The following is a 26,796-nucleotide window of genomic DNA, read 5'->3' on the forward strand; positions in this document are numbered from 1 at the left end:
CTTCTCTCTCAATTAGTCCCACCCTCTCTTCCCCCTGCTGGGTCCACAAGTCTTTTCTCCATGTCTGTATCTCTATTCCTGCCCTGCAAATAGGTTAATCAGTACCATTATTCTAGATTCCATATGTATGTGTTAATATGCAATATTTATTTTTCTCTTTCTTACTTCACTCTGTATAAGCTTGTTAGGAAAACAGCTCTTTGCTTACATTTAACCACCTACCAAACAGCTGAATAGTAAAGACTCACAAGGTTCAGACTATTTCCCAAGCAAATATGGGAATAATTAGCTATAACATTTGTCTCTGGAAAATTCTGTGAATATGGAGTTTTCAGCCAACATTTTCTATTTGTTCTTATTTTATGCCAACTCTGAATTTAAGTTTTTAAAAATTTTTTGATCTTCCCAGAGGAAAATGCCAAACAGAACTTAAGATTCAGAGGAAAGATTTCCACTGAAAAAAACAAAAACAAAACCCAAACAAAGAAAAAAAAAATGCCACTAGCTCAATTTCTTACAGCAAATAGATTAAGGAGCCTGCTTTGGGAAAATGTGACTTTTACTCTGATAGAAAGTTCAAGCAATAGAGGGTTTAAAATATTAACTAGATATTTCAAACTACGATTTCAACCACCCCAGAGAATAGACAGAAGAGGGGTAGAGGGTTAGAGAGATCTGTGCTCACGGGAGTTTAAAAAAGAATTTTTGGATACTTACATAATGCTAGAGTGAGGCCAAGGCTTCCTGCCCTCTGTTTGACAAACAGTGTGTTAAACTGGGTGAGGTGAATACGCTCTGCTCAAGCATAAAGCAAACCGTGCTGGAAGCACGACTGTTGAAGCTTCACAAAGGGACGTGCCAGCCTGCCAAATGAACTTTTTCCTTTTGTCCCAGAATGGTGACTGAGAACCAAAGGCACTAAGTACCCCCACATTCTAAACTCGAAGGAAGGCCAGCCTGAGCTCAGCCACATGCCACAGAGCATGCTGGGAAATGCCAGGAATGCCATCCTCAGCCCCAGGCAACATAAGATGAGATTTAGAGGAGAGAGAGGAAGTTGCAATATTGCTGTGCGGAGGATTGGTGGGCTCTCTCCTCTGAAAGTAAGGGAGAGAAGATATAATAATGTAGGTAGAGAGCTGGCATTCATTGAGCCAAATGAGAAATGCTTTTGTAAGCATTTCATTAGATCTATTAACTTATTTGATCTTTACACCAAAGAAATAGGTATCCTTATCACTCCCATTTTACAGATGAGGAATTAGAGGCACAAAGAGGTCAAGTAATTTGCTCAAAGGCCACTTCTAGCAACATGTGCAACTGGATTTTGAACCCAGGCTTTGGAGTCTCTACTTTAAACGCTACACATACTGCCTTTTGAGATACTGTCTCGTAAATACTGGGGGCTCCTGCACAAGGGGCCATGGTTAAACTAGTGGTCATGTTGGCCGAACAGATGATGCTAAAAGGCTGTTTTGATTGTCAACAATAAGTGTGAATTTGGTAGACTAATCTTTTAATAAAGGCACATAATTCAATCACACCCAAAAGCTTAAAAAATACATTTAACTATATGTTGTATAAAAATCATGTGATTTGTGCATTGTTTTCAAAAATTGCCAGGTTGTATGTAATTAGGTGTTTCCTACTATGAGATGAATTAGGATTCAGAAAATAATTGATTTAGTAATAATACAGTAACTTATAAATAAGAAAAAAGAAATTTATTTCTATGGATCATATACATAAATATTTAACCTTTTTTTAAATTTAAGGAGACCAAAAACATACCCTTTGGTGTGAGCAAATTTTTATATATTTTATACATTATATATTACGCTAAATATATTATGTATTTTCTTAGAATTTATGTTTTATTATGTATTTTGTTTATTGAGTGTTTTTTTTTTTGCTCTTGATAGATTCTCCAGTAGTTTTCCTGTATGCTGAAAAATAGAGTAAAATTGAATTGGATTTGTATTTCATAGTTTATTCCTCCTTCTCCTCCTTCATGCTTACAACATCTGTGAAGAATATTAAATACAGATCTACTGACTTCTGGAATTTTCTTTTAGCTGTTATACCCCCAAACAGTCACACAGGATGTCTATTATCCATCTTAGGGGCTCCCCTCATAGTTCAGTTGGTAAAAAATCTGCCTGCAATGTGGGAGACCCAGGTTCGATCGCTGGGTTGGGAAGATCCCCTGGAGAAGGGAAAGGCTACCCACTCCAGTATTCTGGCCTGGAGAATTCCATGGAGAGTCAGACACGACTGAGCGACTTTCACTTTTTATTATCTATCTTATCATTGTGTCATAAATTTTTTATTTAAAAATCTTTATTATTATTATTTTTAATAAGCTTTGGCTTAAAAAATTTTTTTTGGCCAGGCTGCACAGCATATGGAATTTTATTTCCCTGACCAGGGACGGGACCCATGCCCCTTGCATTGGAAGAGTGGAGTCTTAACCACTGGACCACCAGGGAAACCCCAATGTTAAGTTATTGAAACACTTAAGAAAATTAGATTATGTAAATGAACTATACCCCAATAAAAAATTAAGGAAAAAAAAATAAAAATAAATTCTGACCTGCGTATTGCCTCTTTCCTCCAAGGTCAATGACACTATTCTCCTCTCCTTTATCAAGGAGCTGGACTTCTTTCTCATGCAAAAGCTGCGAGATCTTGACTTGTTGCTGCTTGACCCGGGTCTCCAGCAGGTACACTTGGGCTCTGAGCCGCGCCTGCTCCTGGAGGCAGTTGTCCAGAGCCTGCAAAGTAATGTGCATATCGTCTTACAGAAAATAAGCCCCCGGAATGAGTTGCTAAATGTATGGTTCAATTTTGTCCCCAGTTCCCATTTCAGAATAGTATTCTAACTAGGAAGTGTTTAGAGGTCCGAAAACCATGCATTTGAAGAAAAAGAAATTATGGCTTACCAGAATAAGAAATTTTTGAACTAAAAAATGCTATAATGTAAATGACCATGCTAAGAGCTTTAGAGTCGCTGCTTCATTTGATCCTCATAACAATTCCATGAGATAGGAAAGAGCTCATCTTTTAGTAAACTTGCTCAAAAATTCTCAGTGGGCAAGAAGAGTCTGGATTCACATCCAGTTCAAGGTCCCTGCTCTCAATCTCAATATGTCTTCTCCTGAGTGCTTTCTTAACAGGAAAGTGCCTTATGCATGACTAGTGTTGCAGTTTCTAAAATAAACGAGGCTTTTGAATGATCTTTTGGTATTAACATGTTTAAAAATATATTTGAATGCTTATAACCTGATGACACATGGCCATCTTTATAAAGGATGCTACTTCAGTTCCTCCTGTCCCCGAGGATCTTACCCATTTACCTGTTGCTAGAAATATGACTGGAGTCACTTTAACTTTGTATAGTGTTTTTCCCTCAATGACTTCAAAAAAGGGATGGAGAAGCCTGAGTTTTTCAGTTGAATCAGCTACTTTCTTTAACAAAGGCAAATAACCCAAGAATGCTGCACATGAACGAGTTTATCAGTTTCTTTCTAAAGTGGCATCTGACTGAGCAGATTCCTCCAGAAATAAAGCAAATGCGGTGAGTTGGGAAGGGGAGTTGCAGAGGTGGGTCTCCTGGGAAGAGCTACTGAGACCAAGAAGCTGTAATAAAGGCTCTTAAGTATTTAACACTGGGAGAGTTACTTGGGGACCATGAAAAAAAAGGACAAAACACAAATTTTTGCCACTTTCCCATTTTTACTTTGACATCTCTGTTTGCAGCTCATGTCATGATCTCCTGTGATAAATGCAAATGTTTGCTGAGAAATTACGATTCTTAACATGTAAGTGCTTTATACTACTTTTATATTATTTCCTTTTATAGGCATTTAATTAGAGTCAGGTATATTTCTCAATTTATATTCACATAACTTTCTGTTCCTATCTTTATCTGCTACCTTATATGTATTCCTTCCATAATCCTCCAGGGGATCTTCCCAACCCAGGGATCGAACCCAGGTCTCCTGCTTTGCAGGCAGATTCTTTACCAGCTGAGCTACCAGGGAAGCACCTTATATATATTTCTTCCATAAATTGGAGGACCTACTGTGTTCTGGGCACTCTGTTAGGCAGTTTGAACAGTAGATATCTTATCTGAGAAAAAGAAAGAGGTGCGTTTTTTCACTATGGACTATAATGTAAAAACAGAAATTCAACCTCAAAACTGAAAGTCTTACAGCAAGTGAGTGGCAATGAGAATAGAGACCCCCTCTCTCCAATCTCCAGTACCCAGTCGCCGACTCGCTCCTGGCTGTTTCTCTAGTACTATTTCTCTTTCTTAAAACTTTTCATTTCTTTCTTTATTTCTGGCTGTGCTAGGTCTTTGTCGGTTGGTGACTGCAGGCTTTCTTTAGTCGTGGCAAGCAGGGGCCACTCTCTAGTTGTGGCGTGAAGGCTTCTCCTTGCGGCTTCTCTTGTTGCAGAGCACCGGCCCTAGGGCACGCAGCTTTCAGTTGTGGCGATTCCGGGGCTCTAGAGCACAGGCTCAGTAACTGTGGCACACGGGCTTAGTTGCTTCTCAGCATGTGGTATCTTCCTGGATCAGGGATCGAAATCCTGTCTCCTGTTTTGGCAGGCAGATTCCCAACCACTGGACCACCAAAGAAGCTATTTTGTATTTTTGTAACTTTCACCTCACCACTCTTTGATTCATTCTGTTTGAACCAATTATTTGCTTAGCCCCCTCAGTCACACCTGTCTAAAAAATGAACAGCAAAGTCATTTTAGGGCATCTGGAATTCTGCCTTGCTTTCTAACAGTGGAAGATTGGTTGTGATACTGTTAAATACAGTGAACTATACAATTTAAAGTGACTAAAGGATTACAGGGCAAGAATGTTCAATTTTTATGTGACTATATATACCGTGTTAGTAAACTTATTTAAAACTTAGTGGGGGAGCTTCCCTGGAGTACAGTGGCTGGGATCTCACCTTCTAAACCAGGGGTTGCAGGTTTGATCCCTGGTCGGGAAGCTAAGATCCTACGTGCCTGGTGGTCAAAAAAGCCAAAACATAAAACAGAAGTGATATTGTAACAAATTCAATAAAGACTTTAAAAATGGTCCACATCAAAGAAAAAAAAGATCTTTAAAAAAATTAGGGATTTTCTTTCTCCTACAACTTTGAGTAAATGAGTGTTTTCACACTTTTATTCATGGAGGGAGGCACAAGTGCATTGCAATTACTTTCAAATAATCTGTTTAGTTTACATGGACAGTGTCCAATATTACAAAGCTCAAGGTAAATCTGAAACAGCTTTTAAATTCTTAATACCATGTAACCACCCAAATAACCTCAGTAAATCAAAAAGACAGTGTAAATACTGATTTTTTACTCTAAAAAAATTTTAAAGCACTTAATAATGCCTATTATGTGGCAGGTGCTTCCACAAATCTTTTTTAGTTTTCCTCCTTAGTTTTTTCAGTGACAAGTTACTACAGTTTTTTTGCAAGAGAAAATTAAGATCAAAGCAGGAATTAAAAATATAATAGTTTTTGTAATAAGCTTACCGAGCTTCCCCTGCCCATTACCAGAGCAGTGGTGACAAGGATGAAACTAAACATCTTCGCCATTTTTCCCATTGGAAGAACTGTAGGAACAAAAAGAATTTAACTTATTGTGAATTTTTTATGAGACCAGTGTTGGCTTGACTCTATGCGATCCAGGAGCTCAGACACAGCTCTAGGTCGAGTCTAATCTGTGAGTTGCCAAGGAAATTCTCTTGGATTTTCCCAGGCTTCCCCCCACAGAAGGATGCTCACTGTTATCTTGTAGAGAATTGAAGCAGTTTGCAAATATAGAGGCAGGTCTATGGTTCTCTGGAGTGTGGAAAAGGCACAGACTCTTTAAGCACAAAGACCTGGTTCCATATTTTGGCTGGTCAGTTCCTAGTGGTGTGACCTCACACAGCTTACTATAAAATGCTCCTGATCTGTAAAATGGACATCATAATTCTTACTTTGTAGGACTATGGCCATTTTGATATTAATTTTTCCATATACCCTGGCATGTGATAAGTGCTAAATGATTAGTTACTCATTTTGTACAGGGAAGCCTGTTTTTATTTTGAGAAAAAGGAAAAAAAAAGTTACAACAAATAGGAAGTAATATGAATTGCTTTTCTTAATGTTTTAATGTGTAGGCAGCTAATGAGATAAAATAAAACCTGAAGTTCTCTTTAAAGTTGTAGAGGAAAATTAATTTTACCACTTGAGATTATTCTTAAAATCAATCATGAAGTCATGAGTCTTGATGAAAAATTTTGCTCATCCTCAAAATAATTTCTCTATGTCATCAGTTGTGAATTCTCATAAATTTTAGAAGCTCAGGAGCCTAAGAGGACAGAAATATCTGCATAATATTCAAAGAAATTTTATACCTATGGTTGCTGCTAAAAAAAAAACAAAACTGAAATCAACTGAATTATTTATTTGTCAGCCTATTTTTATCCTTATAAAACCTATGACCACAGGTCCTTTCCATGTATCTCTTTCTGAGTTTCTATGTAATTAAAAAAGTGGGTCCTAAACTTTGGGGCCCATTGGGATCACTTGATGAGCTTTAAAAACATTTCCATGTCCAGGAATTGAGTCTAATGTCTAAAGGTGGCAGTCAGGCCTTAGAATTTTTAAAAGACTGCCAGCTTTTTCCAAGGAGAAGGCAGTGGCACCCCACTCCAGTACTCTTGCCTCGAAAATCCCAGGGATGGAGGAGCCTGTAGGCTGCAGTCCATGGGGTCGCTAAGAGTCGGACATGGCTGAGCGACCTCACTTTCACTTTTCACTTTCATGCATTGGAGAAGGAAATGGCAACCCACTCCAGTGTTCTTACCTGGAGAATCCCAGGGATGGGGGAGCCTGGTGGGCTGCCGTCTATGGGGTCACACAGAGTCGGACATGACTGAAGTGACTTAGCAGCTTTTTCCAATGGTCAGCAAAGTTTGGGAAGCAACGATTTAGGGATTTAATAGACATATTTTTTCCAGTCTATTTTAACAAAATAGGTAGTTCTCAATCCTTGTGGGGCCATACAAAACAACAACAACAAAAAACAGCTACAGTACGAGAGGGGCATTACTTAAATTCAGGGGCAAATAGCATGCATGAGCATCTTGGGAAACATTACTATATATAATGTAAATTTTTAGAATATGTTAAATTTGCACATTACAGAGAGTAATAAAGAGTCTCCTAGATAAACCATAAAATTTTACTTCACACAATTTTACTTTTGGCTGATGTATATTTTTATTACATACCTAGAATTGTGCTATGCATTTGATCCAAAGACTTTTTTTTTCTTCTAATTTTATTTATTTTTTAACACCAAAAACATTTGGCATTGGGGTACAGCCAGTTAACAATGTTGTGATAGTTTCAGGTGAACAGTGAAGGGACTCAGCCACACATATACATGTATCCATTCTCCCTTAAACTCCCCTCCTATCCAGGTTGGCACATAACATTGAGGAGAGTTCCATGTGCTATACAATGGGTTTTTGTTGGTTATCCATTTTCAATATTGGGCTATGCATTTTCTAAGCATCTTATTTCATCCTCAAATAATTCTCTAAGGCAAGTATTATTATCCGCATCTTACAAATGGATAGATCAGAGATGTCAAGTCACTGAATACCTAATGTTCCTTCACGAAGCACAGGACTTAGGAACGGCTAAGTCATAGTCGTGTTTTAGAAGTGAGAATGATCTTCACTGGAGAAGGTCAAGGAGCAGGGCCTCTATACCTCTGTGCATCTTGCGTCCCTTTGTGTAACAGGCATATATGTATATAGAAAGGAAGACCATGCAGAATACAGGTTCGGGGTCATGGGCCCTCCAGGTAGGAAGCCTTTGGCTCCTGTGAAGGAACATTAGGTCAGCCTGGCAGGAGAGGAGACAGCAGCACTAACCAGAAGCAGTCCTAGAGAATCCTGGGGCCAGCAAGTGCTACCTGATCATCAGCTAGCTGCTCAGCACTGGCTCACATGCTGTGGGAAAATAACATAGCTGCCTCATCAAGGCAATATTTGGGGGAAGAAATTAAAATAAATATTAAAATGGAAAGAAAGACAACAGAAATTTAGCATACATGAAACCATATGTAGTTAAACATAAAAACTAAATTTTTCCAGATGAACTCTCAAGACAAAATTAATTACTTCCTCCACTGTGATCTCACACTATGTTTACAGACCAATAAAGCATTCACTCACTCAGGGAACAGTGTGCGCTTGCGTGCTACGTATGGTCCAGGCACTGTGCCAGGTGATGGAATTATCATCTAGTTGGCTTTTCACATGTCTCTTTCCAACTGCTTCCCTTTGTCCATGATTCTGTTTAGGGTAGGGTTTTTGAAGGCAAAGGCCACATCTTGGTAACTTGTATCCCAGCATCTAACTGAAATTGCGGTGACTCCAATATAAGTTTAGAGTTTCCCAAGAGGGAACATCTTTCCCAGCGGGGAAAAATGTGATTTCCTTGGCATAAAACTGGTCTGTTCCCAGTGACATAATTCCTCCCCTGTGCTTATCCTTGTCAGGGGGAAAACAACGAGCTAAGTATATTTTGAAAATATGTGTTAAGAAGGAGTTAGGGACTTTGGGTTGGATTGAACACATACATTTTTTTTTTTCTTTCTCACAAAACCCCACTAGGAAAGGAGTAAAGAAAAATGGAAAAGACAGGGATTGACAAGGTGGAGGAGAAAGAGAGAGGAGAAAACACTTTGCATGCAACGTCAACAACAGGACAAAAAGCACATGGCAGAGTTCACAAAACTGCTAAAAAAGAATTATTTTAAGAAGAGATATTTGGATTTATAAAATCCCCAAAGGAAAAAAAAATGGAAAACTTAATACCTAGAATATTAAAAATTTGGCTCTTAATGCGCAGCTCAGTTAGTAAAGAATCTACCTGCAATGTGGGAGACCTGGGTTCGATCCCTGGACTGGGAAGATTCCCTGGAGAAGGGGAAGGCTACCCACTCCAATATTCTGGCCTGGAGAATTTGATGGACTGTATAGTCTATGGAGTCCCAAAGAGTTGGACACGACTGAGTGACTTGCACTTCACCAATGGGGCTAAAGCCATTATCATAGCTATCTCATGATAAATTATTAGTTTGACTCTTATTTTCAGTTGGTAGTAAATATATTTATTGAGCAAAATTACAACAGTTATGCTGCTAATTTTTAAAAAATCTCATTTGTACTCTTATGGTCACTTATTATTTAATTTTAAAATTTACCATGAAGTTTAAGTAGCAAAAAGTAAAACCAAACCAAACCAAAAAAACCCTCCACATAATGGAGGTTTCTTAACGTGTAATAGTCTTCTACATATAATCATACAAAAAAAAGAAGCAAGAATAATCGTTTTATTATAAGCAAGCAAAAGAAAATAAAGACAAAAAATAGAAAATGTTCTTTTAAAACACATAAAAGAGATTTTAGAAGTAGAAAGTATTATCCCATGAGGCTAGAACACACGGTCAAAATATAATTAAAGGAAGTGAGATCATCTGGTCAAATGTCATCAACATTTGAGGAAACATTTGAGGTTCAGAGAGGGAAAATAATTTGCCTAAAGAAATAAAACAGACTTACTAAGGAGATTCACATTAACTTAGAAGCTTTAAAAATGTACTACCATTTGTGAATGTGAGTCATATGAATGTGAGTCATACTGTTTTTCTGACTGAAAAGAATCAATATAGTGAATGGATTATTGATTGGGGTTTTTCCTTTTTCTTTCCAGTAGGAAAAGTAATCTCATTTTTCTTATAAAATAGCAACCAGATCTTCATTACTTTAATTCACTTCTAGCAGCTATCATATAAAATATTCAGCAATCAGGAACTAAGTTATGAAAACTTTTGCCATTCTCACTTTAATATTATCTGTTGAAAGTATTATATTTTTGTTTGGTTCATCACATTCCCTTATATATTTGTGGGATCAAGTATTTTATTTCAGAAATGAATAAATTAGGTTAAAAAGAGAGCTTTAAAAATTGTTATTTTTTCCCCCCAAATTGAAGTATAGTTAGAAAGCAACCTAAATGTCCATGGACAGATGGATGAATGAAGGAGATGCAGTGTCTGTGTATATATAATGGAATATTACTCAGCCATAAAATGAATGAAATAATGCCATTTGCAGCAACACAGATAAACCTGGAGATTATCACATTAAGTTGAACTGAAGTCAGGCAGAGAGAAACAAATACCATATGATATCACTTATATGTGGAATCTAAAAAAAAATGACACAAATGAATTTATTTACCAAACAGAAACAGACTCACAGACATAGAACACTTATGGTTACCAATGGGGAAAGGGGCAGGGACATTAGGAGCTAGGGGTTAACGTATACACAACACAATACATATAAAATAGGTAAACAGCAAGTACCTAATATATAGCACAGGGAACTATGTTGCTGTTTAGTCACCAAGTTGTGTCCGACTCTGCGCCCTCATGGACTGTAGCCTGCTAGGCTCCTCTGCCCATGGAATTTCCCAGGCAAGAATATTGGGAGCGGGCTGCCATTTCCTTCTCCAGGCGATCTTTCGGACCCAGAGATTGAATCCATACCTCAGGCGCCTCCTGCATTGGCAGGTGAATTCTTTATCACTGAACCACTTGGGAAGTCACAGGGAACCGTACCACTTTGCTATACACTTGAAGGCACCATTAACTATACTTTAATAGAAAAAATTATGTTCTTAAATCTGTATCTGAATCTGGCTCTTGTGCAAGGAAAAGTGTGTGTTAAAAGTGCTCTGGGAGATACTGGGAAATTATTTAACATATATACAGATTGCAATGTATTAGATTTTGTAGAAAATAAAGGGCCAATGAAAAGCTTTGGCAGGTTTCTATTGGTCTCCTGAAATTTCCAACTCATTGACAGTAAAATAGTCAAATCTGATCTTTCCCAGAGAAAGGAGGCAGCCCTAGTCTGGCAGATCTTTAAACAATAAGGCATTTCAAAATGCTATATATATTTTAACAGTCATTACATTACTTTTATCATCTTTAGAATAATTCCTGAGACTATCTTAAGACCTCTAAAATTCCCTAGTGCCTCCATTAGTAACCCCACCCATATTCTACAATATTGAAGAAGTATTTAGGTATAAGAAACTTGCTTTGAAATTCTCATCTCCATCATTCATTATAGTAACCATTACTGTTTTGCAAATCTGGCTTGTGGTGAAGCTATCAGATTATTCACTCTTCATTATACAATTAGTTGTATTTACTTTACAATGCTTTTGCTTTGGCTGTCTCAAAACTTTAAATTATTGTAAAATTGAAATAGTTTCAAATGGTGGTCCTTTGATGTACTGTATTATTTGATACAAATTGTTCAAAGTGTTAAGTCTAATTTCTTCCCAATAAACATTTTTAAGTTAATTAATTATAGTAAATTAAAATTAAAGGCAAAATATTAACTTTAGGGCTATAAAGTTTTATAGCTAACATGTAAGTCTTAAAAACACAATCACCAAACAAACATACATTACTAGCATGTAAAATTTCAAAAATGGTATGTTTTAAGTGAGCTATTATGAAAGGATACAAGATAGAAGAAATTAAAAAGAAGAAAAAGTTATTGAAGGAAGCATATTTAATCAGTTGGCATTCTCAGACAGCAGTGCTCACACATATTAATGTGTCTCATATTAATGTAAAACAGTTAAACAATTACCCATTAACATAGAATTAGAGACTCCCTTTGGGTTATTTTCCCCTATTTTTTCCCCCCTTTTTTTTCTGGTAATGGAATATAACAGTATTTTTGTTATTTATCTCAAGAGTGTATACTCAATGAAAGCCTTAAAAAGCCAAGTAAGTTTGACTTCCAAAAGACAGAAATAAAGAACAACATATCTGGAGTTTTTACTTCTGAGGTAAAAATTATAACATGGTCCATTTTGTTTTCTATTTTGTATTTAAAGTTGCAATCTTTTTATTTACATCAAGTTCTCATCTAATTCATTCAAAATGTATCAGGAATGGAAAAGAGATGTAATTCTAATCTCTTTTCCAAGCCGCAGAAGCGGACATCTATCTAATCAACATCGTTCTCAAGAGCCAACAGTTGTTTCTTGAGTTGTGTTTTAATATCGTACCTATGAAACAAACTAGCATTATTATGTCAAAGTGCTGAGAAGTTAAATACCTTGCCTAAAGTCAGAAATGAGTCAGAGACACGGCTTAGGCGAGGTCCAGTTGCTCTGCCTTCCAGGCTCCTCTATCTGGACTCAGACTTTGTAATTGCTTCTCCACTATTTGATTAGAAAAACGGACAATGTTGATTCTGGCTTCAGTCCAGAAATAAATAGATGAGGAAATCAGTTTAACTGGAAGGAAAACTAAAAAAGGAGATTCAAGGACAAATTCTAATACTCTGATATTTTTCTTGTTTTCCCTATTTGTATGAATTTTTATGAAAGATCCAATAATATATCTTTATAAAAATATATCTCTGATTTTTTAACCTTTTACTATTGTGCTCATCCAGAAAATTTTTGTACTTTGACTAATTTAAGTAATGCTCACTTTAAGATTAAGTAAAACCAAAGTGCAGTGGAAGCTTTGCTTTATTGTACTAATGATGATAAAATTTTACCTATAAAAGATATGGATTAAATGTCATTTCAATTACCATATGGAGAGAGCCAGATTTTTCTTACAGAAAAAAGTGGCAATATTTTCCAAGATGAAACAGTTTATTTGATCTTTAAAATATACAAAAATATTCCCTGAGGGGCAAAATTGTGAAATTTATCTGTAAGCATCAGTTATCCTCTGAATGAGCTGTTCCTTTTGTTTTAAATTGTAGAGGAGTTTGAATGTGTGAGATGTTAGCTTCATTATTCATATTGTGTAATAGTTTCAGACTGGAAACCCAGGTTCATTTCTATTTTAATTCTGTTGTAACTCACACAGTCCTTTGCTGTTTGTTCTTTGATCACTATTTATTAACTCAGATTCCAGTAAAAAGTTGTTTCTTTGCTGTTCTTTTCTGAACTCAAGTATTACTGGTGTTCAGCCTTCCCGTTAAGCATTGTCACATTATTCCCTGAGAAGTTTTCCAGTTTATTAAGGAAAAGGTAATCCTGCTGATTTATTGGAAAGAAAAAGTCAATTAGGTTGGAGTGATTTATACCCACAGGAGAAGTGGAGATTATACATTCATAATAACAAATTCAAGCTGCTGCAGTTAAATTTTAAAAACAAAGGTATGGGATTATTTGGCTGATTTGATAATTACCTCTGGTAAAATGCAACATTTTCAAGTAAAAATGTATTTTTTTTTTTAATCCTTGTATCCCTTTTGCCTCTTCCCTGTTCAAGCATTTAATGAGCCCTGTGCCTACTTCCTCAGAGGAGGGACAATCATTGTGGTAACAATAGCTATCATGTGTGGCACAATTATGTACCAGACATGGTAAAAAATGAACTCATTCAGACCCAACAACCCTATCATCAGGAATTGCTATCTTCATTTCACAGATGAGGAAACTGAGGCACAGAGGTTTAAAGAACTAGCCCAAGGTCACATATTAGCAAGAGGGAGAGCTAGGATTCAAAGGAAGACTGGCTCAGAATCTGTGCCCTTTACCATTAAAGATGGTCAGTGCTGTCTGTCAAGGATCTCTCCAGCCCTATGCCTCAAGAGAAACTTGGAAAAAGCAAATTAGACACAGGGACAGAAAAAAAAGTAAAAGTGAAAGTCACTCAGTTGTGTCCGACTCTTACAACCCTATGGACTGTAGCCCTCCAGGCTCCTCTGTCCATGGAATTCTCCAGGTGAGAATACTGGAGTGGGTTGCCATTCCCATCTCCAGCGGATCTTTCTGACCCAGGGATCGAACCTGGGTCTCCTGCATTGCAGGCAGATTATTTACCGTCTGAGCCACCAGGGAAGCCCCCAAGGGCAGAATTTAGGGTGAATGTCTTGTGAAGGCATGCCAGAAGCTGAACCTCCTGGGAGGAATACTATCGCTGTAGTTCATGGATGCATTGTCATAGCGTAGTGGAGGAACTGTCATCAGGAAAGGTCAGATTTGTGACCTTGCACAGCTGTACCAAAGCGATGAAGTGAGAATGAGACCTGAGCTCACTGGCTGACAGAAGTGTGAGAAGACAATGATAAACAGGAGCCAGTGGGATCCAGTTTTTGAGGAGATGGGCCAGAAACAGAGTGGTTGGGATGCGTACTCTAAGGTGCAGCTGCTTCCTGCTGCCCACCTGCCCCGCTTTCTTTCTTTGTTAAAATTTGAAGTATAGTTGCTGTACAATATTATATAATACAAGTGTACATACAGTGATTTGCCATTTTTAAAGGTTATACTTCAATGATTGTTATTATAAAATATTGGCTACACAGAGTCACATAATAAAGAACAAATTTATAGTCATCAAGGGGGAAGGGAGGAGTGGGATGAACTGGGAGAATGGGATTGATACATACATACTATTGATACTATGTATAGATAACTAATGAGAACCTACTGTACAACACAGGGAACTCTACTCAATGCTGTGGTGACCTTAATTGGAAGGAAATCCAAAAAAGAGGTGATTTATGTTTAGGTATAGCTAAGTTACTTTGCTGTACAGCAGAAACTAACACAACATTGTAAAGCAACTAGATTCCAATTAAAAAATAAAATATTGGCTATATTCCCCCATGTTGTACAATAAGTCCTTTTAGTTTATTTTATATGTACTAGTCATACCTTTTACTCCCCTACCCCTCTTTTTTCCCCTCCCTGCTTCTCTCTCCTCACTGGTAACCATTAACTTATTCGCTATATCTGCAGGTCTGCTTCTTTCTTGTTATATTCACTAGTTTGTGTATTTTTTAGATTCCCCATATCATACAGTATTTGTCTTTCTCTGTCTTTTTTCACTTAGCATACAGGGCACAGCTTCTTAAAGAGACTTTACTGAGCAGAATAGTGAGATCATTAGGCTTACACCTTCAATCAGCTTGTCTAGAAGTTGTATTTTACACATTTACCCTGAGTGATTATTTTCTGGAAAATGGACTCACGGATAACAGTTTCTCAAAGGATAAATAAAACAAAAGTAACCATATTAATTTAGAAAAAGAGAAGTGCTTGGTAAGATAACCTGTTTAGGAATTTACAGAGTTTTCCTCATGGTGGACAGATATTCAGTTCAGTCAGTTCAGTCGCTCAGTTGTGTCCGACTCTTTGCAGCCCCATGAACCGCAGCACGCCAGGCCTCCCTGTCCATCACCATCTCCCGGAGTTCACTCAAACTCATGTTCATTGAGTCAGTGATGCCATCCAACCATCTTATCCTCTGTCATCCCCTTCTCCTCCTGCCCCCAATCCCTCCCAGCATCAGAGTCTTTTCAAATGAGTCAGTTCTTCGCATCAGGTGGCCAAAGTATTGGAGTTTCAGCTTCAGCATCAGATAGATATTACACAAAAGCAAATCAAGCAAAAGGAATTTTGATGAACAAAGAACTTGAATAAAGTGCATTGGACTTAGAGGCTTTTTTTTTTCTTTCCCCAAAGTAAAGTAATTAGATATAATTTTCCTCTCTGACCAGAGAATATTTCCACTGGATGACAGATATAGTTGCACCAAGATTAATCAGGTCACTCTGGCTCCCAGACAAGATTAGATGAGCACTGACAAATTCTTTCCTTCTCCTTTTGGATTTCCCTGGTGGCTCAGATGGTAGAGCATGTGCCTACAATGCAGGAGACCTGGGTTTGATCTCTGGGTCAGGAAGATCCTCTAGAGAAGGAAATGGCAACCCACTCCATTACTCTTGCCTGGAAAATGGAGGAGCGTGGTAGGCTACAGCCCATGGGGTCACAAAGAGTCGGACATGACTGAACAACTTCACTTTCACTTTTCTCCTTTTGGAAGACTATAGTCAGAGAACTCTCTCAATTAATACATCACTTATAGCACACTATCATCCAAACCCTCTGGACTCTGTATTGTGCCTGCCCCTTACTTGATACCTGACCCAGTCCCAGGAGGAAAGTCAAGTTCCGGGTCTCTCCATCTTTAGTGGCTCCCGCCTGCAGCAGTGAACATGTCTGTTCTCATCCCCATCATGAACTAAACTCAGACAACTGTCATATATCCTTTAGTGTATTCTACCAGCATACATTCCTGATGGTCACACTTTCCAACCTTAACCGCCAATGAAGGGGGAGACACCTTGTATGGGACTTATAAAATCCTTTGCTCTAAATACAGTGAGTGCACAATTGCACTCATCTCACACGCTAGGAAAGTAATGCTCAAAATTCTCCAAGCCAGGCTTCAGCAATACATGAACCATGAAATTCCAGATGTTCAAGTTGGTTTTAGAAAAGGCACAGGAACCAGAGATCAAATTGCCAACATCTGCTGGATCATCGAAAGCAAGAGAGTTCCAGAAAAACATCTATTTCTGCTTTATTGACTATGCCAAAGCCTTTGACTGTGTGGATCACAACAAAATGTGGAAAATTCTTAAAGAGATGGGAATACTGACCTGCCTCTTGAGAAATCTGTAATGCAGGTCAGGAAGCAACAGTTAGAACTGGACATGGAACAACAGACTGGTTCCAAATAGGGAAAGGAGTACGTCAAGGCTGTATATTGTCACCCTGCTTATTTAACTTCCCTGGTGGCTCAGATGGTAAAGCGTCTGCCTACAATGCAGGAGACCCAGGTTCGATCCTTGGGTCTGGAAGATCCCCTGGAGAAGGAAATGGCAACCCACTCCAGTATTCTTGTCTGGAAAATCCCATGGATGGAGAAGCCTGGTTGGCTACTGTCCATGGGGTTGCAAAGAGTCAGACATGACTGAGCAACTTCACTATCTATCACTTTGCAGAGTACATCATGAGAAACGTTGGGCTGGATAAAGCACAAGCTGGCATCAAGATTGTAGGGAGAAATATCAATAACCTCAGATATGCAGATGACACCACCCTTATGACAGAAAGTGAAGAAGAACTAAAGAGCCTCTTGATGAAAGTGAAAGAGAAGAGTGAAAAAGTTGGCTTAAAACTCAACATTCAGAAAACTAAAATAATGGAATCTGATCCCATCACTTCATGGCAAATAGATGGGGAAACAGTGGAAACAGTGGCTGACTTTATTTTTTGGGGCTCCAAAATCACTGCAGATGGTGACTGATGTCATGAAATTAAGATGCTTGCTCCTTGGAAGAAAAGTTATGACCAACCTAGACAGCATATTAAAAAGCAGAGACATTACTTTGCTGACAAAGGTCTGTCTAGTCAAAGCTATGGTTTTTCCAGTATCATGTATGGATGTGAGAGTTGGAGTATAAAGAAAGTTGAGCGCTGAAGAATTGATGCTTTTGAACTGTGGTGTTGGAGAAGACTCTTTAGAGTCCCTTAGACTGCAAGGAGATTCAACCAGTCCATTCTAAAGGAAATCAGTCCTGAATATTAATTGGAAGGACTGATGCTGAAGCTGAAACTCCAATACTTTGGCCACTTGATGCGAAGAACTCACTCATGTGAAAAGACCCTGATGCTGGGAAAGATTGAAGGCAGGAGGAGAAGGGGATGACAGAGCATGAGATGGTTGGATGGCATCAACGACTCAATGGACATGAGTTTGAGTAAAGTCAGGAGTTGGTGATGGACAGGGAGGCCTGGCATGCTGCGGTCCATGGGGTCACAAAGAGTTGGACACGACTGAGCAACTGAACTGAACTGAATACAGTGAGCACATTTTCAACTTAAAAATATAACTTTTATAAAAATATTTAGAATGGAACATACTTTAAGTATCAAGGAAATGATTATCAAGGCTAATCTTCATTTCAGGCAACTAACAGGGCCCCTCAGGTGGAAATAATAAAACTCCTAAATATATAAACTTTCTAAAATGTTGGTTTAGATATCATTTCATATGGAGTCCTGACAGGATATAAAACATTCTCAAGTAGTGTAAGTCTGAGAAATTACTATGGAAAAGTATTTTTAAAATTAGTAAAACTAAACCAAAATCTTACTAGTGAATCACCCTACCTATTCCTGTTGTCTATGTAACTAGTAAAGTTTAAATTAATAGATACTCAAAAATGGGTCCTGAATTAATTAATCCATGTCATGTCAATATGAATGGTATGGTCAAGGGAATAAAGTCATTTTCCTGAAGACTGAGAGAACTGCATTGATTTCCAAGCTCTGTCATGGCTCATTATATGCTCTTGAGCAAGTCATTGCTCCTCTCTGAACGTTAGTCTTCTCATCTATGAAAATAGCTATTGGATCTAATAACCCTTATGACCCACTCCCACTTTTAAATTATTTTTTGCTTATTTATTATTATCTCCAAGAAATCTCCCTAGAACATGCTATAAAGAAAGAAAGATAGCACTAAGTCATGTCCAAGTCTTGCAACCCTATGAACTGTAGCCTGCCAGAGTCCTCTATCCATCAGATTGTCAAGGCAAGAATACTGGAGTGAGTTGCCATTTCCTTATCCAGGGAATCTTCCCAACCCAGGGATTGAATCCAGGTCTCCAGCATTGCAGGCAGATTCTTTACCAACTGAGCTACACAGGAAGCCCAGAACATGCTATGAAAAAGGACTGAAGTTTTATATCAAAGTTAAGAAAGTTCATGGATAGCAAGGCAACACTAATAAGTATGTGCAATGGATGAATCAACTAGGTTGGAACTGAGACTTGGGGTACAGAGTCCCATGGAATTAAGAATCCCCTTCATAGCTCCTCTGGGACTCAAAGCAGAAAATCACAAAACTGCTGAATTATCCAGTTGGGAAACCCATATTATCTAAAAAAGTCTAGTCGTTTTGCTCTGTTTCTGGCCAACTTCTGGAGTTATAGGGCCATGGTGGTCTTGAAATGCTGCGGTTACCACCAGATTTCAAAATATAAGTCGTGGTGGTAGGAAAAAATCACTTTCTCCTTCCCTAACCTAATCTAGACTTGGACACAAGCCTCTCCCCTGAAACCCCAACAAAAGCATTTAACAGGCTGTGATTTTTGCAAAACTTCTGAAACTCATGGGATAATGGAAGGAAATTACAATGCAGAGAAGGAAAATGTTAAGCAGCAATATTAGCTATGACTATTCTCTTCTCCATAGAGAATAGAGGGCCCCCTGGGCCACCTCTCCCCTTATCCATGGACCCACACTACTGACATATTGAAGGAATTACATAACCCCCCATGCAGAGAATGTCCTTGATCATATCCTACCCTTAATTCCTCTCTTGGTTTATAAGAGGGGAAGAAACTTCTATGTCCCCAGCCAATAAAGTACTAACTACTAGGGATTCTTTACCTACTATTAAGACAAATTTATAGATGATGCAGAAAAATTTTGCTTTTTTCCATAAAGTTTCCATTTCAGAATATAGTCTGCACTGTACTTTTGTATAATAAAAGCTTATTAAAGTATCACTTACCAAGAAAAAGAAAAGCTTTCTCCAAAGATAAGTACAGCTCTGTTTCTAGCTAAAAAAAAAAAATTGTTACCAAAATCTTGTTAAATATGGTGGATTGATTACATATTTTAATATGTGTTTTCTCCTCAAATCTCTTTAAAATGACAGCAATGAAATAAAAAAATATAAACCTACAATGTCAAAAAAGGGCTTCCCTAGTGGCTCAGTGGTAAAGAATCCGCCTGCCAATGTAGGAGACATGAGTTCATTCCCTGGGTCAGGAAGATCCTCTGTAGAAGGAAATGACAACTCACTCCAGTATCTTTGCCTGGGAAAGCCCATGGACAGAGAAGCCTGGTGAGCTATGGTCCACGGGGTCGCAGGGTTGGACATGACTCAGTGACTAAACAACAAGAACAATGTCAAAGCAAACAGGAATGACATGTGAAGGAATAAGAGATTACAACAACTTACTGGAAGAGATTTTAGAGGAAACACAAAACTTGAGAGTGACTGTCAAGGATGAAAATAAGGGGATTGGTAAAATAATATATAAAGTGTAGTTGGACCTGATTGCCTCTTCCCTACCCCATGTAACTGCTACCCTCTTTATACATATACTACCTACCACTTGCCCAATTTTTACTCCTAAAAGAATTTGATTTGGAATTTATTTTCATTTGGGAGTAGCAAGAACATTGAAAGGCAGGAGCTACAAACAGAGAAAGTTAAAGTATGTATAGAAAAAATACAACCAGGCACCTCTTTCTAATAGCACAAAGCAGAAAGAGCTTAAATAAATTAAATAGTCAAAGTCAAACTTCACTGAGTGCATTAAAATATATATTCAAGGAATCCTGCCAAAAAGCAGAATAAAAATACAAGGGAAGTCGAATAGGAGAGAAAAGATAAGAAAATTAGAGGTATAGTTTAGGAAGTCAATTAGGTACCTAATAGAACTTTCAAAGAGGTGACAGGCCCCAGTGGAGAGTGAATTATCAAAGAAACAATACAACTCCCAGGACTGAAGGAGAGGAACCCAGCAAGCTCCTCTGCCCAGGGGATTTCCCAGGAAGAATACAGGGGTAGGTTGCCATTTCCTCCTCCAGGTGACCTTCCCAACCCAGAGACCCAACTGGTGTCTCCTGCATGACAGGTAGATCCTTTGCCACTGAGCCACCAGGGACGGCTCAGTGAAGGAAAGGGAGATGAGTCTATTTACTTGCCAGCACAAGGCTTTCCTGGTGGCTCAGTGGTAAAGAACCAGCCTGCCAGTGCAGGAGATGTAGGTTTGATCCTTGGTCTGGTAAGATCCCCTGGAGAAGGAAATGGCAAACCACTCCAGTATTTTTTTTTTTGGCTACACTGGGTCTTTGCTGCTTTTGCGTGGGTTTTCTCTGGTTACAGCAAGCAGCGGCTGCTCTTTGTTGTGGTGCTTGGGCTTCTCATTGCAGTGGTTTCTCTTGTGAAGCACAGGCTCTAGGCTCTTGAGCTACAGTAGTTGAGGCACACAGGATTAGCTGCTCTGCGGCATGTGGAACCTTCCTGGACTAGGGATTGAACCCATGTCCCCTGCACTGGCAGGCGGATTCTTATCCACTCTGCCACCAGGGAAGTCCCCACTACAGTATTCTTGCCTGGGAAATCCCATGGACAGAGGAGCCTGGGGAGCTATAGTCCATGAGGTCACAAAGAGTCAGACAGGACTTAGAGACTAAACAACAACAACAAAGAATTTATAAAACAAGACAAAAAACACCCACCTCTTGGGAAAATCATGATAAAATTTTGAATAGCAGTGTTAGTGAAAAATTGCAAAAAGCTTTCAGAAGTGAAATCACATAAAAAAGTATGGAGACTCAGAATGACATCTTGCTTCTCCACAGAAAGACTGCCTTAAAAATTCTGAGGGAATTTATATTGCCCAAATTGGGACTCTCCACTGCCAAGGTAGCAATCACGTGTAACGTGTGAATAAAGCCATTTCAGATGTGCAAAAACTAAAAAAAAATAATAATAATAACAAATAAAACAAATAAACTGCCTTAATGTAGCCTTTCTGAGAAAGTCTGACAAATATGATCCAGAAAAAAAGGCCGAATGAAGATTGATAAAGAAAAAGACAAAGAAGGAACCAAGAAAAAGGGTTGGGGCGGGAGGAGGGGGTGGGGTTGGGGATGGTGTCAACTTATCTAGACTATGGTCTTCCCTGTAGCGCAAATGATAAAGAATCTGCCTGCAATGCCAGAGACCCCAGTTCAACACCTGGGTCGGGAAGATCCCCTGGAGAAGACAATGGCAATCCAATCCAGTATTCTTGCCTGGAGCATCCCCTGGACAGAGAATCCTGGTGGGCTACAGTCCCTGGAATCCCAAAGAGTCGGACTGGATTAACACTACTATGTAGACTGAACTCCATTTCCCAGAAATCCCTATCCTTCCCCACAGCTGAGATTCCTGCTGAGAGGCTCGCAGGGCAGGCAGGCTTTGTAGCTGTCTCCTGCTGTTGCCTGTCTGTTGGCTCATCTCATCGGCCTAAGGCCTCTGCCAGAGTTGCAGCTGCCCTGGCTTCCTCTGGATTTTCAGCATGTGACAGAGGGTTCTGCTTCTCCGGGACACCCACAACACCAAGGTCAGAGGCAACTAGGGCTGACACAGCTTTCAGTCCATCTTCATGGGCTCCGGCTCCTGCTTCCCGGAGGGCCATCTACCCTTCCCACTTTACCCTCATCCTTCGAACTCATCCACCATCTTATGTCAAGAAAAGGGCCTTTGTGAGATCCACAGTAGCCTAAGGTTCACCCCTTATGTATCCTAGAGGCTCTGCTTCTCTGAGTGAACTCTGTTATGTACAGGATCTGAAACAGAAAGACCGAATGCCAGAGAAGGAATTTTCCGAATACACTGTTGTTTGCTGGAGGACTCCCGGCCAGAGCCCTCAATTCTGCTCAAATCTGGACTGCTGGTCCTGTTGGTCTGCTACATGAAGCCTGGAAAAAGTTCTCCTCAACAGATGTTTGACAGATGTCCCCAAATGTAGACCTTCAGGTCCCACAAAACCTTTATCCTCCCCTGCTTCCCTGTTAAGATACAAAATGAAATGCTTATTCACTACTCTTCTTTCCAGAGGTTGCTCACCTATCCAAAATTTTTTTCCTCTGGTATCAGACCAATTCAAAATTTGTTGCTTAACAGGGCTAAGTACAAAAGATGTTTCTTAATTTATTTTCCCAGCGAAGAATAAAAAGAGCTCTGGCCAAGGAATGTTTTTCTTACAATGTGTATGCAAGGACTTCAGAATTGCATATATTTTATGCTTCTGAACAATAACATCTTTCCTTAAAGAGGAAGCTTCCCATAAGTTCATGTCATTAAAAAAAAAACTGTAATCAAATAAATATTAAATTCTAACATATTTTAAAACATATTTTTTACATTAAATACATGAAGATGAAATTCAGCCATATTGTGTAAAAAATACATGGAGAAAAAAGAAAACAAGAGCTCATATTAAGTAAAACCACATTTTAAAATACAATTTTATACCCAAGGAAGGTGGGTGGTAACACAAGTGTCTGCTTTCACTCTACTCCTCAGTACAACTTCTCTGATTTCTTTGATAAATTTGCTATAAATCTTTTTCATTCAGGTACCTAAATCTGATTTCTATGTGTGCTTTCCCCCGCCCAGTTTTTAGATTCTTAAAATGTTATCTCTCCTAAAACATCACCCAACTAATTTGAAAACACATGATGACCACATCTAAAATTAGAATTCGCAGAATTATTAGCTATCCTGACAAAATTTCTGGACATGAGCAGAAAATTTAAAATAAAAAAAAATTTTTTTTTGCAATTGTCGAAAGTGTATTTGCACATTTGAATTTAAAAGTTGCCCTTATTTTTCATTCAGCTTTTAATGATTTTTATTTCTTAGAAAAAACTGACAGTCTAAATATAATGCTCTGAGATACGGTTCTTACTTTCACTTCAAAAGAGCTACACAATCTGAGAAAAAGTTTTATTGTGCACAATTACACATATTCTGATTTGCTGGTTAGCCCACAGATGGCACATTACAAGGAATTAATTTTTCTGCATGTGCATTTAAGATCAGAAACTGGTGTACTAAACTTTACGTTTAAAAATTTTACATTGACACGTGAATGACTTTACCAACAACTAAGACTAATTCAAAAATAAAGGATAGGTGCCCACACATGTGCATGACCAAGAGTGTACACTGAAGTGATTCTCTAAGACTAAAGTGTTTTCTTGTGTCCTCCTTAGAGATAGTGAAGGAAAATTCTAGAACTTTTAGACTAGATCTTTTGTCCCTACCTCTAGTAATCAAAGATTATGAAATATCAAAGCCCAATCTCAGAGTAATTCTTTTACACTGTTTTTCATTTTGTTTGTGCTTGTAAAGCTAAAAAAATTAATTTATCTAGTCATTGTGAGTAAAAAAAGCAATTTCATTTATTGGAGGGATACTAAGGTAAGTAACAGAATCAATAACATGCTGCCACAAAAAATGCTGAGAAAGGCAGAATGTGTATTGCAGCAAAACCCTCAGCAGGAGGTGTTGTGGGATTGACTCTGCTGTGTGCACCCTATGTTGTTGCTGTCTAGTTGCTAAGTTGTGTTCGACTCTCTGGGACCCCATGGACTGTGACCTGCCAGCCTCCTCTGTCCCTGGGATTTCCCAGGCAAGACTGCTAGAGTGCGTTGCCATTTCCTTCTCCAGGGGATCTTCCCTACCCAGGGATTGAATCCAAGTTTCTTGAGTCTTCTGTATTGGCAGGCAGATTCTTTACCACTATATGCGTATATATGTATAAATAATATATTCCAGTCTCTTTTCATTTATTTGCCTATTCTAATATTCCAATAATCCCTCTGTAGCCTCTATGAGTGAAATAAGACTTCCCTGGCCACCCGCTCTACCCCTGAGCCCATCCACCTAAGCTAGATGTCTTCCTGTGTTTCCTCTCTTACATCACACGTCACTATATTGTGTACTAGAATTTCTCTTGTCATTAAAGAGTGATCATGGACATTTTTCTTGCTTCTTTATCCACAGCACCTTAGTATATACATATCATACAACAGAGGCTCAAAAATAGTTATTGTTCATGGAACAATCCCCTATGTGTAAGAGTATATAATAAAAGATTCAAACTTGGTAACTTAAATGAAGTACTCACTACTGGGCCTAATACACAGATGACATAAATTTTAGTTTCTTATTGTTTTGAAACAGGAATATGCCTATTGAATTTAATCTATAGAGAATGAGGAAGCAATATATACACACAGATAATTAAAAGTTTCATGTGCTAAGTCACTTCAGTCATGTGTGACCCCATGGATTGTAGCCCACCAGCCTCCTCTGACCATGAGATTCTTCAGGCAAGAATACTGGAGTGGGTTGCCATGCCCTCCTCCAAGAGATTATCCTGACCCAGGGATCAAACTCATGTCTCCTGCAGCTACTACGTTTGGATTTTTTACTGCTGAGCCACTGAGGAAGCCCTAACAGTTTCATATATATTGTTAATTTAGAAGGAGAAGGAAGAAAGTGCTATCTAAAATATAGAATTATTTGTGAGATGGGGAAGAGGTGAATCTGGAGACAGTATCCTGCTCCTAAAATAATTTTCTAACAATGCCAAACTCACACGTCAAGCAGAATGAGAATTTTATATTCTAATAAAGAAAGGTAACAGAAGCTTCTGCTTTGATCTATAATGGAAGTACTTGTAGCATAACAAAATTGTTACCAAGAAAAACTTGAGCACTTAGGGAAATAAAAAAGACTATCTGTATGAAAGCATCAGGGAGTCACTAAGGCAGTCAGGGCTTAAGGGGCCAGACTGTAAAGAGAAGAAAGCTGCCCACAGTCATAATACAATAAATGTAAGTTATTCTTGTTGTTTTTTTTTTTAAAGTGTAAACAGTTGAAAGCAAAAAATACACACAGGAAAAGTGCACAACTCATTAGTATATAGTTCAGTGAACTTTCTCAAACTACTTTTTCTGTAGTGTAGACATTCTAGTGATTGATTTTTCCATTTATTTACATCTGAAAATATTTTTGCCTTAGTTTCTGAAAGGTATTTTGCTGCATATAGCATTCTCACTTGCATTATTTCAACAAGAAATGCTCTAGTATCCTTGTTTCTCCCTATGTAACACTTGTTTTTTCCCTCTTGCTGGTTTTAATGGAACTAAGTCTGTCCATTCAGATTATATTCTCCAGGAAGCTAACTGTGAGACAGAGTTTTGTTCTTCCCATATTCATGAGGGAGTGGCTTGTGATCCACCCCTGTGGAAGGGAGCAGGTTTGGGTAAAGGGAGAACCTATGCAGAGTTTTGAATTAATATGGCCCATCAGAGGTACACTGTTTTGGGCCAAAACAGCTGGACCTTACTCCCTGCTTGATGGGACATGACATGTGGGCTGCCCAGGGAGGCAAGAGACCTTGGCCAGAGGTGGGTCTCTATACTGAGGGAAGCCTTTAAGGGGCTGACAGCACACCCAGCAACAGGGCAACAAATTCTCCCTTGAAGTGGTCATCTGGAGGTGGTGCATCACCATTTTGATTACACCTACGGATATGGTCGCAGGAATTATTCATTCACTTGGTGGAAGAGAGCAGAGCCTATTAATAGATACCCAATACACAGAAAGGAAAGGAGAGTGAAGTCGCTCAGTCATGTCCGACTCTTTGAGACCCCATGGACTGTAGCCTACCAGGCTCCTCTGTCCATGGGATTTTCCAGGCAATAGTACTGGAGTGGATTGCCATTTCCTTCTCCAGGGGAGCTTCCCGACCCAGGGATCAAACCCGGGTCTCCCACATTGTAGACAGATGCTTTACTGTCTGAGCCACCAGGGAAGTATACAAAAAGCTCTTTATGACCCAGATAACCATGATGGTGTGGTCACTCACCTAGAGCCAGACATCCTGGAGTGTGAAGTCGAGTGGGTCTTAGGAAGCATTACTGCAAACAAAGCTAGTGGAAGTGATGGAATTCTATCTGAGCTATTTCAAATCCTAAAGATGATGCTGTTAAAGTGCTGCACTCACTAGGCCAGCAAATATGTAAAACTCAGCAGTGGCCACAGGACTGGAAAAGGTAAGTTTTTATTCCAATCCCAAAGAAAGGCAATGCCAAAGAATGTTCAAATTACCACACAATCGCACTCATTTCACATGCCAGCAAGATTACGCTCAAAATCCTTCAAGGTAGGCTTCAGCAGTATGTGAACTGAGAATTTCCAGATAAACAAGCTGGATTTAGAAAAG

The 26,796-nt window shown here is 38.7% G+C and overlaps 1 protein-coding gene across 2 annotated transcripts in view; it reads right to left on the bottom strand.

Moving 5' to 3' along the window:
- The window catches only part of FGL1 (fibrinogen like 1), a 53,127-nt gene that overhangs the window by 11,891 nt on the left and 14,440 nt on the right, over positions 1–26,796 (bottom strand). Inside the window, exons 1-3 of one of the 2 annotated variants that reach the window (XM_005887164.3) lie at positions 12,226–12,349; positions 5,546–5,625; positions 2,594–2,774 (exon numbers count right to left, since the gene is read on the bottom strand). In XM_005887164.3, the coding sequence (XP_005887226.1) occupies positions 2,594–2,774; positions 5,546–5,617 (253 nt within the window). In that variant the 5' untranslated portion in view covers positions 5,618–5,625; positions 12,226–12,349. Of the gene's footprint in view, positions 1–2,593; positions 2,775–5,545; positions 5,626–12,225; positions 12,350–26,796 lie in introns of those variants that run through there. The other variant, XM_070364216.1, reaches the window with a different exon arrangement.

The sequence above is a fragment of the Bos mutus genome, chromosome 27, assembly GCF_027580195.1.
Source record: "Bos mutus isolate GX-2022 chromosome 27, NWIPB_WYAK_1.1, whole genome shotgun sequence".
NCBI lineage: Eukaryota > Metazoa > Chordata > Mammalia > Artiodactyla > Bovidae > Bos > Bos mutus.